General features: G+C 52.7%; 1 protein-coding gene across 1 annotated transcript in view; it reads left to right on the forward strand.

Annotated features, from left to right (window-relative positions):
- CUX1 (cut like homeobox 1) overlaps positions 1–16,659 on the forward strand; it is a 272,065-nt gene extending 255,406 nt beyond the window's left edge. The window contains exons 15-23 of the mRNA XM_017828885.1: positions 5,123–5,259; positions 5,698–5,764; positions 6,941–7,053; positions 7,657–7,773; positions 10,012–10,095; positions 10,370–10,426; positions 12,572–12,652; positions 14,630–14,694; positions 15,151–16,659. Of these exons, the coding sequence (XP_017684374.1) occupies positions 5,123–5,259; positions 5,698–5,764; positions 6,941–7,053; positions 7,657–7,773; positions 10,012–10,095; positions 10,370–10,426; positions 12,572–12,652; positions 14,630–14,694; positions 15,151–15,202 (773 nt within the window). The 3' untranslated portion in view covers positions 15,203–16,659. The remainder of the gene's footprint in view (positions 1–5,122; positions 5,260–5,697; positions 5,765–6,940; positions 7,054–7,656; positions 7,774–10,011; positions 10,096–10,369; positions 10,427–12,571; positions 12,653–14,629; positions 14,695–15,150) is intronic.
- The last annotated feature ends 1,064 nt before the right edge of the window (positions 16,660–17,723 follow it).

Here is a 17,723-nt window from a genome sequence, read left to right on the forward strand (position 1 = left end):
TGTACAACACTCAAAGGCCTTGGACAACCTTCCTGTTGCAGGGAGGATTTTGGCTCAGATCTTTCTTCCTTGGCACCTTCACAGATCAAAAAGAGGGCAGAGAAAATCATCCCGTGCATCCAGGATGGACTCTGCAGCGTGTTGACTGTGTCCCCCTCACCCCTTCAACCCCAAAGTGCAGGGTCAAGTCATCTCCCTTTGATTCTCCTGGAAGGGCAGCAGGACTTTGGGCAAGAACAGTCTTTTTTGGACTTCCTTGAAAGGTAAATGCCAAGTGTTTCAAGAGCCTGAAACTGTGCCTTAGTTTGTGTATAAACCTTGGGAGCTCTGGCATCAGGTAGAGCCGGAGGTAAGGCTTTGTTGGCTTGAAAAGCCTCCTGGACAGCGATGCCAGGAAGTCTTGGCACTTATTTCTGCATGGGGAAGAACCGTGATTTCAACTTCCAAGTCACTGTCCACAGCAGCCCAGCCTTTAACTGGAGTGGCCCAACATGGGGAAAGGTGAACAAGCTGGAAAAATCAAAGGGCCCGTGGTGGACTCTGCTTCCTTCTTCTTCTTTTGGCTTCTGCTCCTGCTTCTGGCACTCTCAGACACCCATGTTTGTGTTGAGTGAGTCTCCAGCTTTGAGCCCTCATGCCAAGGTACTCCAAGGTTTAGTTATCTTACCATCATCTTCCTTCCAGTCAGTAAAATACACTTAAACCCTTTGAAGTAGTGGGTTTCAGTGCACTTCAGTTGACTTTTCAAAGAAAGCTCCCAGCGTGCCACATCACTTCTCGGCTTGTTTTCTTGGGTTTTTTACACTTTATGTAAATTTGAGGAGGCCAGACAGTAACGGAGGGAGATTAAAAAGTTCCCACAAGGCAAATCAGGGTGTGAACTTGCAGAGCATCAGCTAATTTGCCATAACTGCCCATGTGTGTGCTCCTACCCTGATCCCTTCAGCAATACCACTTACCTCTCATTTCCTTCGGGCTCAGAGGATATACATGAGCAGTTACTTCAGTCTCATGGATGTGTAGCAAGTTACAGCCTATCTCACCCCAAGGTGATTTATTCATCTGTCTGTATCCTCAGTAATCAAGCCACCATCTTATGGAAAGATTGCCTCTCATTTATTTATGTCTGGCCTTATAACTTCAAACTAAGTTGCTAGTGTGTCTTAATTTTCTCCATCTGTGAAAACAGATGCTGTTTATTTTGGATGATTTGCCAAGGGAGCCCAGTTGCTGGGGCTTGTTACGGGAGTCAGAGTTGCTGTTGCTCCGTGGCAGCGCTGGGCTCGTGGTCTCACAGGCACTCCCAATGAGCCCTGGCATCTGCCAGGCTCCCTGTTCCCCTCCAACGTGCCCGTGGAGACTGGGGCTCTGGGATTGTTTTCCTCAATATTCACTGCAGGGATTTAACCTGCAGCTTTGGAAGGGCACAAGGCCGAAGGGGCTGTTCACAGTGAAAGAAGTGTGAGATTCATCTGAATCTTTTATTCTCAGTTTAGGACTGTTTTGTTTTCACTCTGTGTGAGGCACCTTCGTTCTCACCACATGGCCTGTCCTTCCTTTATGTTATTTCCAGGAAGACACATCCCATGGCAGTGTCATCCAGGGCTGTGCTCCTCCAGCAGTGGGTTGGAGGTACATTTAGACTTCCCAGAACAGACATCATCTTTAGATCACATCCTTTGAGCAGAGGCTCTTTCCGATCACTCATTCAGTTTGGGGCAAGATATCACTGAATCATCAAATGGTTTGGGTTGGAAGAGACCTTTAAAGGTCACCAAGTCCATGGGCAGAGACACCTTCCACTGGATCAGGTTGCTCAGAGCCACATCCAGACTGGCCTTGAGCACTTCCAGGGGTGGGAACAGTCCAGTCTCAGCTTCTCATGTCCTGTGTATCAGACAAGGATAAACTGGACCTTCCTGTGCCTGCCAAGGGGGCACTGGAGCGTGGCACCAGCCAAGGTAGGTGGCTTCTGCCAGCGTGCCCTGCCCAGTTGCTGCACTACTTCACTTTTCTTTGTGAGGCGATGGCAATGTCAGGCCCAGTTTCTCCACCACCTCAAAAGACAGAGTTTGAGGCTAAAGTTACCGTTCTTTAAAACTCAGTTTCCCCGGGGCTTCACCTTCTTTGTCCCATTATCTTCTGCAGTACCTCTCCGTCTTCCGCAGCGTTTGAGGTATTTGCACATCTGAGGGGTCAGAGCAAAGGTTTTCCAGCACAGCAGCTCAGGGAAGACAAAGGCAGATTTCCTTTTGCTGGATCTCAATGCCAGAGCTGACCTGCCTTCCTGGGAGAGCCGTCCACCCGCTGCTGGAGGTGAAGAGTCGCTGGCAGAGAAGTGACGAACTCGCGGGTGGTCACGGCCCCTTTGAAAAAAGACAGTTATGATTAAAAAAAAACCACCAAAGCCCCGCTGTGAAGAGTGACACTGGTAGAGAGATGAGAGAGAAACTGTGCATTTGGTTGCTTTCAGTGTTAGAGGTGGGTCCAGTCTTTTCTCTTTTTGTGGATGGTTTGTAGAAGACTGGCCAAGGCCGAGTGAAACCTAAGGGAAGGAAGGATGCAGATTCCTTTAAAACTGGGAGATGTGTTTCTTTGCTCAGCCCTTTTTCTCTCAAGCAAATTGAAAAACTCGGTCCATGTAACTCAAAAGCCAAAAGTTACATGACTTTTAAGCAAGAGACGGACCCAGGAGGTGGGACCCAGGGCTTGGGTCACCTTCTGCAGGATGCCAAAGTTCAGCTCTGCAGAGGATTTTTTGGGCAGGGTGGGAGGCCAGGGAACATGTCCTGCCCCAGGCAGCCTCCACTGTGCTCCCAGCGTGGTGCAGCCTGGGCACAATGCTCAGCCCTGCCTTGTGCAGGATTGGGCCCCACAGCCCATATTTGGCCAGTAATAGCTCCCCAATTACACTTTAATGCAATTTAAAAAGGCTGCCAATTGAATAATTAACCGTAGGGAAGAGGTTTTCTTCTTTCCAAATCTTGTTAATGCAAATATTTTGCATCAGGCCACCCATGTTTTGGAGCAGGCAGCAACTCCCAATTCCTGGAGAAACACTGACCTCCAGTGGGATGTGCCTTTACCACAACCACTTCTGCTCGATCCTGAGCCTTTTATTGGGGGCTATAAACTAAATATGGAGAGGGGAGAAAAAATAAATCCATGGTTTGTATTCAAAGCATGTATCATCTCCACTTCCCTGCAGGAAGCCTTGATCCTTCCGAATAACATGGATAGGACAGGAGGAATGGCTTTAAACTGAAAGAAGTTTATCCAATCTAGTTTTAGATTGGATATTGGGAAGAAATTCTTCCTTGTGAGGGTGTTGAGGCCCTGGCACAGGTTGCCCAGAGAAGTTGTGGCTGCCCCATCCCTGGAAGTGTTCAAGGCCAGATAGGACAGGGCTTGGGCCGGTTTAGTGGAAGGTGTCCCTGCCCATGGCAGAGGTGTTGGAATGAGATGGTCTTTAAAGTCCTTTCCAACCCAAACCACTCTGTGATTCTGTGATATGAACATAGAAATTGTGTTTCATATAATGGAATTGTTTAGATTGAAAATGACTTAGGATCATCGAGCCCAAGTGTTACCCCACTGCTGCCACCACTGTCCTCAGGTGCCATGTCTACACAAAAAAAAGGGGGAATTTGCCCCAGCAAAGCCCCTGCTTCCTGGGAAAGCAGCATTGGCTTTGGGCATCACTTTGTTCAAGCCTCCATTGCTGCTGCTCTCAGTCCAATCCTTTGGCCAGGGCATCACACCCCGTGCAAGGACCCCCCTCCACAGCCAGTTTTGGGGTGTGCAGATTGGCTGCCAGCCTGGCAGGGCTGGGTGAGCTGCAATTGAGCTGCACCCACGTTGCACCCCTCATCTAAAGGCTTCAGAGAGGGTAGGAGCCCTGGGGGTGCGACAGCCTGCCCTCATTGCCCCCCCAGCTCGGCTGCTCCCCAGGCACCCTCTGCATTTCTTGCTCCCTGGCTGTTGATAAATGAGGATTCTTTTTTTTTTTTTTGCCTTCCAGCTGTCTGGAATTCAGGGGAATAATTACAACAGGAATTATCAGGGAGGGACTGGAACAGCTGGAACCTGAGCTTTCACCCACCTGGAAACCCAGGCACAGAGGGACGTATCCTGCGTCCCTGCAGTGGAGATGCTGGTGGTGCAGAGCACCAGCTCTGAACCTGGAGCTGAGCAGGTTTTTCAGCCAGGGAGAGGCCCAGACATTGCTGGCAGGGAGGGAGAAGGTGAAACAAGTCGATTTCTGCTGCAGGACAGTTCAGGGATGGATTTGCCAACGGAGCATGGAGCTTGCCCTGCAGTGTTGGTCCTGTGCCTCTTGCTGTAGCTGAATTTTGGCCCCAGCACATCTCTCTGTTGCTTCACATCTGGGCTGGGGTTATGTGAGGGGAATGAGAGGTTTTTGTTTTGCTCCTGGAGCATTCCAGCAGCGCCTGTTGTGGTTTAGGGTGTGGGTTTTACTCTGGGGGGCAACTGGAGAGAGGGTTCCTTTGTAGAAAATTGGCTGAGCAGGGATGCTGGGGGCTGCACAGCCTGACCCAGCTCCTGAGGGCAGGAATGGTCCCACCTGAGCCCCTCCTGGGAGGTATCCTCTACCCTGCTATAGCCCCCCCATAGTCACCATCCACCCCATGAGTGCCTGTCCCAGCTCTCACAGCCGGGGATGTGCTGCCCAGAGCCTCTTCCATCGCACCTTTCCCGTGCAGACCTGGGATTCCATTTGTGGGCCTTATCCCTCTCCATGTCCCCCTGCTCTGCCCAGCCAGGAGGCAGCCAGGTACCCCTGGGGCACTAAAAATACCTTGCTGATACCTTTGAAGCAGCTGTACAGGTAGCTGCCTGCTCCCATTGCCCCTGGCACTGGGACGTGGCGCTGGTCCTGCCCAGGGACTGTGCCCACCCTGAGGCATCACCAAGGTGGGAGGGACCCCTGGTGCTGAGCAGGGATTGCTGGTGTGCCCTCAGAAATGAGGAGAGAAGGGGGTTGCTGCCCATGAGTTGGCTCTGGTGCTCTGGGGGGGGGGTTCTCAGCTTTTTGGTATCTGCTTGGCACAGTGAGGGGTTTTGGTCCCCCCCGGGTGACAGCCCTGGCTCTGTTTTCCAGTGCGCTGTGCAGAGCTGCAGATCCAGCTGACAGAGGCCGTGTCCACGCTGGCTGGACAAAAGGAGCTCGTGGCCAAGCTGGAGCACGACCTCAGCACCATCCAAGCCCTGTCTGCCGTGCACCGCCCGGATGCAGAGGTAACCCCAGCCCTGGCAGCGGGCAGGGACCACTCCAGATGGCCCCAGGGGTTGGCTGTCACTGCTGCAGGGTCAGCAGCAGACCTGAGGGGTGTTTACCTTCTCTTTTTTTCCCCTTCTTTTTTTTTTTCTTCCTCTTCTTTCTTCCTGACAACTCACCCAGCAGAGGTTTGCATCGTGCCCTTGCACTGGGGTGGTGCTGGCGTGGGAGGGGGTGGTGGCAGTGGCATCCAGGAACCATCCAGCCCTTCTTCCCGGGCAAAGGCTGGGATTTGAGGTGGAACACCAACCTCTCCATGTTGTCTCAGTGTTGATCCTTGCAGAGTGCCTCGTGGGTGCAGGTGTCGGGGCAGTAGCAGTGTCCAGGAGGGGTTTGCTTTGTCCAGGCACCTTTGGGTGGGTGGGAAATGCTCAATCCCTTCTGCTTGTGCTGCCCAGGGCGCTGCCAGCCCCAGCCTGGAGAAGATCCCTGAGCCCATCAAGGAGGCCACGGCGCTGTTTTACGGTGAGAGGGGGGTGCAAAGCTGGGGCTGTGCTGGGGGGGACACCCTGGTGCCAGAGGCAGGGTGTCACCTCTCCAGGGATGGCAGTGTGAGGGTGCTCCAGAGCCAGCTCAGGCATCACCTGCCCAGCATGTCCTTCACTGGGACCAGTGATGGGTTTCCCATGCTGGGCATGGCTCATCCATCCCCCAGCTGCTCCCGAGGTGGTGCAGCAGGCACGTGCCAGGCCTGGCTCTGTGCTGAGCTGGTGAACCCAGGCTGAACCAAACACCCTGTGCTCTGCCTCCTGCTCCTCCCACACCAAACCCCTCCAGAGACAGCGAGTGAAACATTTCCTTTACATCAGCTCCTGTGCTGAGGTCTGCAGGAGAAAATGAATTGAAAACAAATAACTCCTGGCTCCTCTGGAAAAACAACAAAAAACCAAAACACTTCCTTTCCTCTTTTTATTTTCTTTTTGTTGTTGGTGGTGGTTTGGGTTTTTTGGGGGGTTTTGTTCTGGCTTTTTTGTTTTGTTTTGTTTTGAAAGGTTCTGAAAACACACGATAAACAATATCACAGCAACAGTCCCACCAAGCCAAACAACCTGCAGCCACCCATCCTGCTCTATGAATAGCTGCTCTGTGCAGCCAGTTGAGTCATGGCCTTGGGGACATATTTCTCCTTGGCCCTGGATGCCTCTCACTGCCGGGAAGGAAGAGCAGGAAGGATTTCCCACAGACCCCCCAGGCACCCAGAGAGCCCCATCGTGGGGGGCAACCATGTGGGGCACCCCAAATTGGGTTCCCGGGCACAGCAAGCTGGTGATGGCTGCAGGGTCAGGGTAGGGGAGAGAAGAGTGGGGATGGAGAGCCTGGTTGTGGCTCTCGGGCTTTTTTTATGGCTGCAACTGCTGCAGAAGCTACAGGAGAGAGTCTGGCAGGGATGGGAAGGGTTGTGGTCAGGGAAAGGCAGCCATGGGTTGTACCAAATAATGCAATTGGTTTTCCTGTGCATTTCCAGGATAAGTCCCTAAAAATGAAAAAAAAAAACCCACCCAAACCATAAACCATGTTGCAGTAACTGTATACAGGAGTTTATCTGGGTGCTCCCAAAGTCCCTCAGTGTCACAGGGAGGATCCCTGGGGTGGATGGTGGGCATCTGCTGGGTCACCTCTCATGCCAAATCTTGTCCACAGGTCACCCACCATCCCCTGGCACCTCATTCCCTGAGGGGCAGGTGGACTCACTCCTCTCCATCATCTCCAGCCAGAGGGAACGCTTCCGGGCCAGGAACCAGGAGCTGGAGGGGGTATGTCTGGTGGGGAGGGGGGCTGTGGGGGCTGCAGGACCTGGGGCTGCTGCTTTAGTGACCTGCAGGGAGTTTAGTATCAGCCACTGCAAGCAAGAGGAAAATATATTCTGCTGTGAGCAGGCCCAAAGCCTCCCCCAGCCCATCCCTGTTGCTCCAGTTTGAGAGCAGGTCCAAATGCCTGTTGCCTCGTGTGTGTTTGGCCACCCGGCACAGCATTTGGGGGGTGCCATGGAGAAAGCACGTAGGGAATGTGGTTTGGGGTAAAAATCCAAACTGAAGGACAGCTCAAAACAACCTTTTCAAAGCCATCAGGTTGGCTTTGCACCTCCCATGGGGGCCACGTCTCAGCCCAAAGCCACCCACGGCCACCTCGGCTGCCCCAGCCCTCCTTTGGGCAGGGAGGGATGTGGTTCTTCGTGGTTCAGGGCTGGGAGCCCCACTCTGCCACACCCGGGGCAGTTTTGATTTGGGAGCAATTGTAATTCAAAGCCAGGGGATTTTAACTCCTGAGAAGGGACTGAACCCTGGCTGGATGCACCAGATCACCCCCAGCTCCTGCCTCCCACCCAGTTAGATCCCGTTTTCCCCTCCTTGCTGCAGGAGAACCGGATGATGCAGCACACGGTGCACGCGCTCCAGAGCGAGCTGGACAACCTCAGAGCTGACAACATCAAGCTCTACGAGAAGATCAAGTTCCTGCAGAGCTACCCTGGCCGGGTGAGTGTCCATCTGTCTGTCTGTCTGTCCGTGCTCCAGCTGGGTTCACACACATGGACAATCCCAGGCTCAGGCCGGGCAACGGGGAAATTGCGCAGTACCCACATTCACCTTGCATGAAAGTTGGGAAATGGGAGCTAATTGGGGTGGAAAAGGGTGCAGTGCTCTGCCCACAGGAGCAGGGACCCAGCCTCTCTGCTGGGAAGGCTGTTTTGAACTGTGCTGGAGGGTGTCTGACATCTTCTAAGCCAGAAGCTCAAATTTCCTCCCTAAAAGAGCTGCTACACCCCACTTTCATCCTCATTGCTGACAATGTGAGGCTCCAGCAGGTAATCACAGATGGTCCTGCCTGACCACGCAGACAGCAGTTAAGCTGGGACCTCCTGCAATAAATCCCTGCAGTTAGAGCCTGGAAAATCATCCTGTCCTACCTGTGCTCACTCCCCACCACCCTGAACTTCTTGTAGCCAGCAGAGAGAGCTGCTCCCTGGCCAGCCAGAAGACAGACAGTCCCAAAAGAGAAGAAACCAGCCCAAAAACATCCCAGCAACACCAGGAGGAGGCTAGGGAGGGGAATCAGTCTTAGCTGCAACCTGCTCTGCTCGTGCTGTGTCCCTCGGGAGCTTCATCCCTGGAAATCGTGGGGGTTTTGCAGGCAGGTCAGGCTGCCTGGAAGCTTTCCCTTGCAACCACTTCCCTGGTCAGAGCCAGGCTGTCCTGACCTCAGGCTTTCCTTACAACTGCAAAAGTCCCACTAATGGAGGGGACACCAGTTCCCTGCCATCCCACCCCCCTCTGTGCTCCCTTCCCGTGCTGCCTGGACCGAGTCCTTTTTATTGACAGATACTTTAATAGCATTTGGGCATGGGAAACTCCTACAGCTGTGAAGGACCTTATTTGGTTCTTTTATTTATGTCTCAGTGATGACGCCAGGTCACCCCCTCTGACATTTTTTCCCGTTTCTCCTGCGGAATATCATACCCATGTTTATCCACGGCCACAAGGCAACCCCTGCATGCCATTGACATGAGCTCAAAGAGCAAAACCCTCCGTGGCAGCAGCGCTGGGGGATTGCATAATTCACCCCCTAATCGGGCATGTGACACGTTAAAAATACTCCCCAGAGATCATTCAATAAGGCCAGGCCGTGGCGAGTTCATCGCCCCTAAATGGGGAGCTGCTCTCACCACGGTGACCTGTGGGATCGGATTGCGGGGTGTAAGGGCATATTTGCTAAAGGTTTACACAGCAGAGTAACAACCAGCCATGGTGGCTGGGCAGGACAACCCACTGCACGCAGGGAACAGGCACAGAAGGGCCTCGGTGAATGCCTGGCAGGGCAGAGAGGGAGAGGGACAGTGCTGGGCAGAGGGGGTGGATTAGCACCAGAGCCCTTGAGCCAGAGCTTGCACCAGGCTGTGCCCATGCCCATCCCGTGCCCATGCCCATACCCATGCCCATGCCCATTTCCAGGCTGGGTTTGGGTAGGAATGATGTGGAATCTGCAGTTCTGGTGACCTGCAGAGGCAGCGTTGGAGGAAGGAGGAGCAGAGATGTGCAGGCTGCACGAGCATCCTCGGGGCTTGCTGCTGCCAGGGCTCTACAAGGGGAGCCTCTGTCCCAGGAGAAGGATAAAATCCAGCCTGTCTGAACTCACCCAAATCTTTCACTTCTTTGCACTTCGTTTTCCTTGCCCTTTGCCCAGCTAAGAACAGCCCTGTGTTTAAAGAATGATTTCCTCCTCCTAAACCTCTCCCTCCTACGTGGCCCAGCAGCAAAGGAATTCAGAGAGGGATTTGCACTAACCCAGGTGGAGCTCTCTGGGGTGACAGAGAGGACAATTATTTCACAGAAAGGGCAAAAAGTAGGGAGTCACAGGAAAAATAAGGAGTCCCCACGGAAGAATCCCTTGATGTAACAACCTGGTCTAGTGGAAGGTGTCCCTGCCCATGGCAGGGGGTTTGGAACTAGATGGCCTTTAAGGTCCCTTCAACCCTAATCATTCTACAATTTTATGAAGAAAGGACGTTGTTCAATAGCTCCTGTTGTGCTTCTCCTTTCCAAAAGGGAGAGGTGCTGTCTGTCACAGCTCTGGGCTGTGCTGCTCCATCTTTTGGGGGTCATTGCTTCCAAATGAGCAGCCCAGGGGGACTGGGGGGTTGTGTCCCTGTTCTGGGTGTCCACACACCCCTTGCATCCCGGTGCCCACTGGTTCTCACCCTGCCTTTGCTCCCCCAGGGCGGCAGCAGGGATGACACGGAGCAGCGCTACTCCTCCCAGTACGAGGAACGCCTGGACCCCTTCTCCTCCTTCAGCAGGAAGGTATGAAAAGCCCCTGCCACTCTCCTGTCTGCTGTGGGATCACTGCCCAGCTGAAATCCAGGGATAGCGCTCTGAAAGAATAAAACACACTCGAACGCCATCCACTTCAAAAAATAAAAAATGAAAGTCATTGTGCCCTGATGATGTCCCCTGTGTCTGGGGGTGGGGGGCAAATAGGAACATCTTGGGGCACAGAGCTCCTTCCCTTGTTTGCAAACTCCAAATTTGGCCCTTTGAGCCTCAGAAATCAGCTTCTTGTACGGTTTCCTTGCAGGAACGCCAGCGGAAGTACCTGAGCCTCAGTCCCTGGGATAAAGCCACGCTGAGCATGGTGAGTGGGCTGCACTGCTATGCACGAGTGGGAGGTGAGAGGTTTTTAGCCCAGCTCCTGCATGAGGAATGGGGCTGCTGGGCTTGGCCTCAGGCAGTGAGAGGGCCCCATCCCTGCTCCCCCAGGCCGGGGTGCAGATCTCACCGGGCCATGCTGGGGCTCAGTTTAGGAGCAGTCGCTTTCTTCCCTTGCTGCCCAGGGCAGTGGCGGAGTCACCATTCCTGGGGGGATTTAAAAGACATGTAGATGTGGCACCTGGGGACATGGTTTAGTAGTGGCCTTGGCAGTGCTGGGGGAAGAGTTGGACTCGATGATCTTGGGTGTCTTTTCCAACCTACACGATTCTATGATTCTGTTCTGTGATTCCAAGCACCTCTCCTCTGGTTTGTAGCGTGGCAGGGGGGCTCAGAGCTGCACCCCCAGCCAAGGGCTGACCAGGGGCAAAGCCTCTTTGCTCAGCCTGATCTCCCTCATAGGAGACTCCCCCAGAGAGTCCCAGCACCCCACACAACTCGGGAGCAGAAGTGTAAGGGGCTGCAGAGGGTCCCACACCCCAGGGGAGATGCTCTGCCTCACACAGCACAGCCGCCTCAGGCACACAGTGATTTCTTATTGCATTGTCCATAAAAACCTCTTCACAAGCCCTGATCCTTCCTGCTCTGGTTCTTCCTTCCAAAAAGCATGAGGGGAAAATACTGGGGAGCTGTGGTTTCTGCAGCAGCTCCTTGCCTGAGCTGCAGCAGACAGAAGAGCCGCTGCTGCCACTGCAGGTTTGAGCTGCCATCTCTTAGGGATGAATGCTACTTTCTGAGATAAAAATGCGGTTATTGAGGAAATCTGACTTATATTTGAATTTGAGACATTAGCAGCAGGCTCAGGATTGGGTTTTGGCTGAGTTAACCCCCAGCTCTCCGGCGTAACGGGGGACTGCTGGTCTGCAGCAGCCCCAGAACACAGAAATGTCTTGTAATAAAGGCAGAGTTGTCATTTGCATAAAAACCAAGCAAATGCCAACATGAATATGGATAGTGTGGCGTGCCAGCACCACGGAGAATTAATGAAAGGCATTCACAAAAAAAAAAAAAACTGACTTAGGGGAGTTATTCCTTGGGAATATTTAAGAACATAATCTTGTTTGTTACAGCAGCCTCCGCCGTGGCTGTGAATAGCAAAGATGATTTCAGCCCAGAATGGGTTTGGTGGGAGATCTGTGGGTTTTAATGCCAGCTTTGGAAAGCCCGTGTGGTGGTTGGGGAATGTGCTTATGTCCATAATGAGTCCCTGAGTTTTACAGCAGGAATAAAGAGTGGCTGTGAAGGAAGGCAGGCACATCCTTTGCAAGCTGCTCTCTCAGGCTGCGGCTCCTCCTGACTTTGGCTCTTTTGAAGGGATGAACGTGAAGGTTTTCCCATTGGGACCCCGGTGTCATGTGCCAAAAGGGCTCAGACATCATCAGGGGCTGGCTGTGGCCTCTCCAAAATGAGGGGCTGGAGGGCGAATCATCCCAACCCCACAGGGTTTCAGTCCCTGGAGAGCTTGGACAGCCCTGTGTGCTGGCACAGGACTGGCAAAGGTGGAGGGTGACTCTTTCAGGACAGACCTTGCAAAGCCAGAGACAGGGGACACCAGGGCCAGCTTCTGGGAGCAGCCTTGGCTCCACTGCCCTGCAGAGGAAGTGGTGAGAGGATGCTGCAAATCACAAGTTGTTTGAGCTCATGAATTAAAAATGTGCAAGACTTAATTACTGCCGGGGTTTCTCTCTGGAGCAGTGCTGAGCCACAGCAGGCACTGAGTCAGGGCTGGCACAGCAGGAGCAGGTAGAGCTGCTGGAGAAAGCTGAGGTAAAGTAACTTAAAATAACACCCCAAGAGAGTTTTCAGTGGGGGAAAGCCCACAGTTTGCAGCCCTGGATTCACCTCGATTTGGGCAATTTTGGGCTGAGAGCATAGGCACTTGTGCAGCCACCTTGAAGGAGCATGACTGCTTGGAGGTGGGCAAAGCATCCCCCCTCAGTGTGTGTTTATATAGGGTCTAGCAGGAACAGGGCCCCAGTCTTGCTGAGGGTCTCTCTGAACCTGTGCACAGGGAGAAGTGGTTTCCACTGACCCACATTAAAATGGGATTTTCTGTTCTGCTCTTCTGCAGGGGCGGCTCATCCTGTCCAACAAGACCGCTCGTACCATTGCCTTCTTCTACACCCTGTTCCTGCACTGCCTCGTCTTCCTGGTAAGTGTGGGGGCCACAGGGGGTGGACATCCCGATAAAATGTCTGCTAGCATCCCCTCCAGGGGGAATTTGGGCTTTTTTAGGATGTCATGCCAAGTGAGTGCATTGCAGATGGTGTATCAGTGGCTCCGGAGGCACAGTGCAGACAGGAGTGTGGGCAGCACAACTCAGCAGGCACGTGGACATGCCAATGAATATCCCCCTCAGCTTCATAGGGCGGGAATCCCACCCTGGCTGGGCACAGGCTTGCCCAAGGGCAGGAGCTGGAGGCTGTCTGTGTTTGTGTCATTGCTGGGAACAGCCACAGGACCGTGGTGCCACTGTGCTGGGAGCTCACAGGGCATTCAGTGTATTCCCAAACCTGTTGGGGAGCAACATTCTGGTTAATTTTTGTGAATCTAATACCATAGCAATTTTAGGAATAAAATACATCCCCCTGAGCCCACACTGCCTGCTTCTAGAGCATGTTCAATTCCATTTTCCTGTGCCTGGGTCCATCCTTAACCTCCTGCCCAGTGGAGTTCAGTTCTGTTTGCTGCCTCTCCAGGGATGAGCTCTGGCTCTGTTTTACAAAGATTTACACTGTAATATTCTGTATTATTGAGCTCTAGTTCCCCCCATGTTCCTTATGTGTTCTGTGGCTCCAGATTTCCCCAACTGTACATTAGGGTCAAAAACAGAGAAGCAGAGGTTTGGTAGGAATGGAGGCTTGAGCCAGCCTGAATCCCCTGGGAATTTGTCATGATGCAAACTCCTCCTATATCCTTATATCCTTGCACAGTTTCTGGGATTTTATTTGTCATTTCAGGGGGGAAAAAAAGCCAAACGAATCATCAATAATTCAACGATGAAAGGAGATAAAAGACAAATCAGAACAATATTTCTGTCCTGATCTCAAAGTTAAAGTGTTATTTTGGGGAGGAAAGGAGCAAAGGAAATAAAAAGTTAAACATCATTAAAATTTAAAGCTCTAACCTAAAAAAAAAATAATAAATAAATAAGGAAAATTCATAAATATTACATGGCTGGAATGATCTTACATCATCTAGACACAAAAGGGCCTGAAATCCAGCACCCAGCACTGCCTGGGCTGGACACACACTGTGTGTCCTGCAGGGGTCTGGATGAAGCTCCATCTCCTTCATCCCTGTGGTGGGAGCAACATCTTTGCCACTGATTCCAGGAGACTTTAATTAATCCTAATTTAGAGGCCTGCTGGTGGGTGTATCACCAGTGTTTTCCTGGTGATAACAACAGTTTACAAATCCCCAAGGCTTGAATGAATCAGTCTGGGATGGGAGGGCTTCTCCCTCCTTCCAAACCCCACCACTGCCTCCTGAGACCACAGCTTTGGAATAAAAACACAGTGCCATGAAAGGAAAAAAGGAGCCAAGCCAAGCAGTGCCCTTCCTTAAGCCTGTTCCAAAACACATCTCCATCCATGTGCAGCCTTGAGCTTTACTCTGAACCCCTGTAGCCACAGCAGCACTGCCCCAGCAAAAATAACCCACTGGAAAAGGTCATCCTGGCCATCCTGAGGGCAACCACTGAAACACACTGGGGTTCTCCACACTGGTGATCCTAGGATCATGGTTTGGGTTGGAAGGGACCTTAAAGATCAACCGGTTCCAACCCCCTGCCATGGGCAGGGACACCTTTCACTAGACCAGGTTGCTCCAAGCCCCATCCAAACTGGTGTTGGACACTTCCAGGGATGGGGCAGGCACAAATTCTCTGGGAAACCTATGCCAAGAGCTCACCCCCCTCACAGGGAAGAATTTCTTCCCAATATCCAGTCTAAACCTGCTCTCATTTTGAAGCCATTCCCCTTTATCCTGTCGCTCCACACCCTCATCAAAAGTCGCCCTCCAGGACAGGATGGCAGGGATGGGCTGGCACTGTGGTGACACCAGGCACTGTGAGGACAGGCAGGGATGGCAGGTGAAAGCAGAGCAGATCACATTCTTTCCCTTGCAGGTGCTCTACAAAACAGCCTGGAGTGAGAGCGTGGGACGGGACTGCACCGCGTTCTGCGCCAAGAAGTGAGTGTGGGGACAGGCTGGGCCAGCCCAGCCCTGGGGCTTGGCTTTGGTGGGCAGAGCATGGTGGTTTGCAGCAGACTTTTTGGGCAGCACTCGGAGCACCTCTGTCCTGGAAACAAGGGCGGTTCATTGGGCTTTAAACCCAATGAGAATGGCCAGGAAAAAAAGTGCACGGAACAAGGCAACCACCTGCGTTCGGTGGGGTGTTCTCCAAACCCCTTCCTCTGAGCAGTCCTTGCCCAGGAGAAATCCTGATAAAGGCAAAGGTGATCCTGGAGACCCAGGTCAGATCCATGCTGTGACTCCCTGTGCAGGTCCAGGCACTGCTGCCCGTGGCTGGAGGAGAGCACGGTGCTCATCGTTGTGGGTACTGCTTGGATTTGGAGCGGCTCCTGCTCGGCCACAAAAGCATTCTGGTCCTTGCTGCAGGTGAACGTGGCTCTGCTCTTTCCCCAGGTTCGCTGACCACCTCCACAAGTTCCACGAGAACGACACGGGCGACATGTGACAGTGACAGCTGGACACGATGCCACTGGCGCCAGCTCTGTTCCATCCTGCAGCAGGATCTGTCCCTTCTCCCCTTTCAGCTGCTTTACTATAGCTTTGCTTTCTGCTTTGTAGGATGAAGGCAATGATCCCCCCTGCTCCAACCCTTGGAAATCAAAAGCCTCAGCTAAGGGAGAGTTGTTTTGCAGGACACGTTTCCAGCCCTCCCTGGGAGGGCTGCAGCAGTTCCCGTGCCCTCACGGTGTCCCAGAGAGCTCAGTCTCTACCAAAACACGCGGAAAATGCAAGATCAGAGGTGCTCCTCTCAGATCCACATCTCTCCCCGTCCTGTTTTGACTCCTATGCAACATTGGGTGGACTAAATTTAACCAGAAATGGGGGGAAAAGCCAACCTCCTGAACTTGCATTTTCAACTGTTGTGCTGTTTGAGAATTCCTATTTTGCTCTGGCTCTGGGAACCTCCTGCCCATGCTGCTGGGCACCAGCAGATGCTGTTCTTGAACTGGAACCCTCAGTGTGGGAATAGTTAGGACTAGTTAGGACTTAATGGGCACGAATGGAGGTGCTGCTGGTCAGGACTGATCTCACAAGGATGCCCCAGACTCTCCCTGTTGAGGTGTTTCTGACTCCTTTAGGAAACCACAAGTCAAATCAAGCAATTGCTGGTGGCGGGTTTGCCAGGTGATGAACACTGGGCTGCTAATTTGGATTGATTTGGGAAGACAGAGGCAATGGGAGATGCTCCAATTAAAAAGTGCAGGTCCCATCAACCCCCATTCCTGCCTCAGCTCGCTGTGACCGCATGGTGAGGGAAGGTATTAGCTTGTTAACGTGGTCCTCAATTAAAATTCCCCTCTGTAGGCAGGAGAATAGCGTTGCTTCCAATTAATATTTCATCGCGGATCCAGATCTATTCCCACTCCCGTTGCTGGGAAGCCAGGGCCTCTAACGGAGCGTGCAGGCAGCAATAGGCTTCACATCTGCCACAGGCAGCCCGGGTTTATTTATAGGAGCTGTGGCCTGCGGCAAAATGTAAAATACTCATAAATTGGAGGGAGGGATAAACCCTGAGGGACCAACCTGCACCTGTCCCGCTCAGCACGGGGTAAACCGAGCCTGAACGGAAGGGAGGCACCCACAGATGCCAGCGGGGGGTGATGGGGTGATGCTGCCATAGCTGGAGACCTCTTTGTAAACTTATCGACTTAAGACATGGGGGAGATGAGCTTTGGCTGTCTGAAATCAGTAGCTGGGAAACGTGATCCAGGGAAGGGTGGGCTGCTTGTTGAGGCTTTGTTGGGAAGGTTAAATTTGCTTTTTTTAGCAGCTGTATGTTCTGTCTTGGAATTGCAAAACTTTTGCAGCTATTCACACTTGTACTCTTCATAAATGACTTAAAATAGATGTCAAGTTCTGCAGGACAAGTGATAAAATAAACTTAGCCATGCATTGACTGGGTGGCTTTTGTGCTCTGCTTCCTTTTTTTAATTTTTTTTTTTTTTGGACTTTTGATATTAAACAACTGAGAAATGTCCTGCTTGAGTCCAAGGGCAGAGTGTGCAGCTAATTTTAGAAACCCATTACAGCAGCTAAAGGCAGTGATGTCTCGCAGCGCCGGGAAGGGCAGGACCTCTGTCCCTGTGTGCTGGAGTTGGTGTCCCAGCTGCCAGGAATACAGGCATCCCACAGGCCTGGTGAAAGCCTCTGGTGAAGGAGGGACCATGGGGATTGAGCCCAGGCAGATCCAACCCCTGAGATATTCTGTATATCCCCACGTGGCTGTTGGCAAAGGCACTCAGTCTGAATGGTGTAAATTTGCCAGGCTAATTTTGGGAGAGCTGATCAGGATCCCCCTTTTCCTCATCCTCCTTTTTCTCTGCTTTTGCAGCCCCAGGGGAACTGAGCAGCCCCAGCCTAGCAGGGCAGGGCTGCTTTTAGGCTCTGTCCTTGAATTTTAGGCACAGCTTTCCTCAGCCAAGCCTGGCAGTGTGAGGGTGTCTGGGGAGGGTCAGGAGCCCACACCATAAGGGGCAAAGAGCAGAAGGCTGTGCCAGAGGTTTTGCAGCCCCCTGGGATACCTGGGTCTTACCAGTCCCCTGGAGCTGCCAGATTTTGTCCCTCGGGCAGAGCTGTCACCTCCTTACGTCCAAAATAAAAATGACAAATTGACTGTTTTGTCCCAAAATCCCTCCGGGCAGGGGGCAGGCGTTAGATGCGGGGTGTTGTTTTCTCTCCTAATCTCACTTGTTTTGCAGATTCCAGCAGCTCCTCCTGCATGGAACCTGCACGTCCAGCTCACCTCGGCCCCGCTGGCTCGTCCCGGCCCCGCTGACCTCACGGCAGCCAAGGGATGTCCGGGTGTCCCGGGCAGCAAACAACAGCCGCTCCCAAGAGCCCGGCTTTGGCTGCCAAACCCTCTGACCGGAGGCAGGGAAAGCCTGAGCTGGGGAGGGCTCTCGGGTCACTGCCCGGAGCCTCGGCCAAGTTTTCGGAGCTGCTTTCTAGAGACGTGCTGGAGGTGA

The sequence above is a fragment of the Lepidothrix coronata genome, unplaced genomic scaffold (genome assembly GCF_001604755.1).
Source record: "Lepidothrix coronata isolate B3197 unplaced genomic scaffold, Lepidothrix_coronata-1.0 Scaffold154, whole genome shotgun sequence".
In the NCBI taxonomy this organism is placed as follows: domain Eukaryota; kingdom Metazoa; phylum Chordata; class Aves; order Passeriformes; family Pipridae; genus Lepidothrix; species Lepidothrix coronata.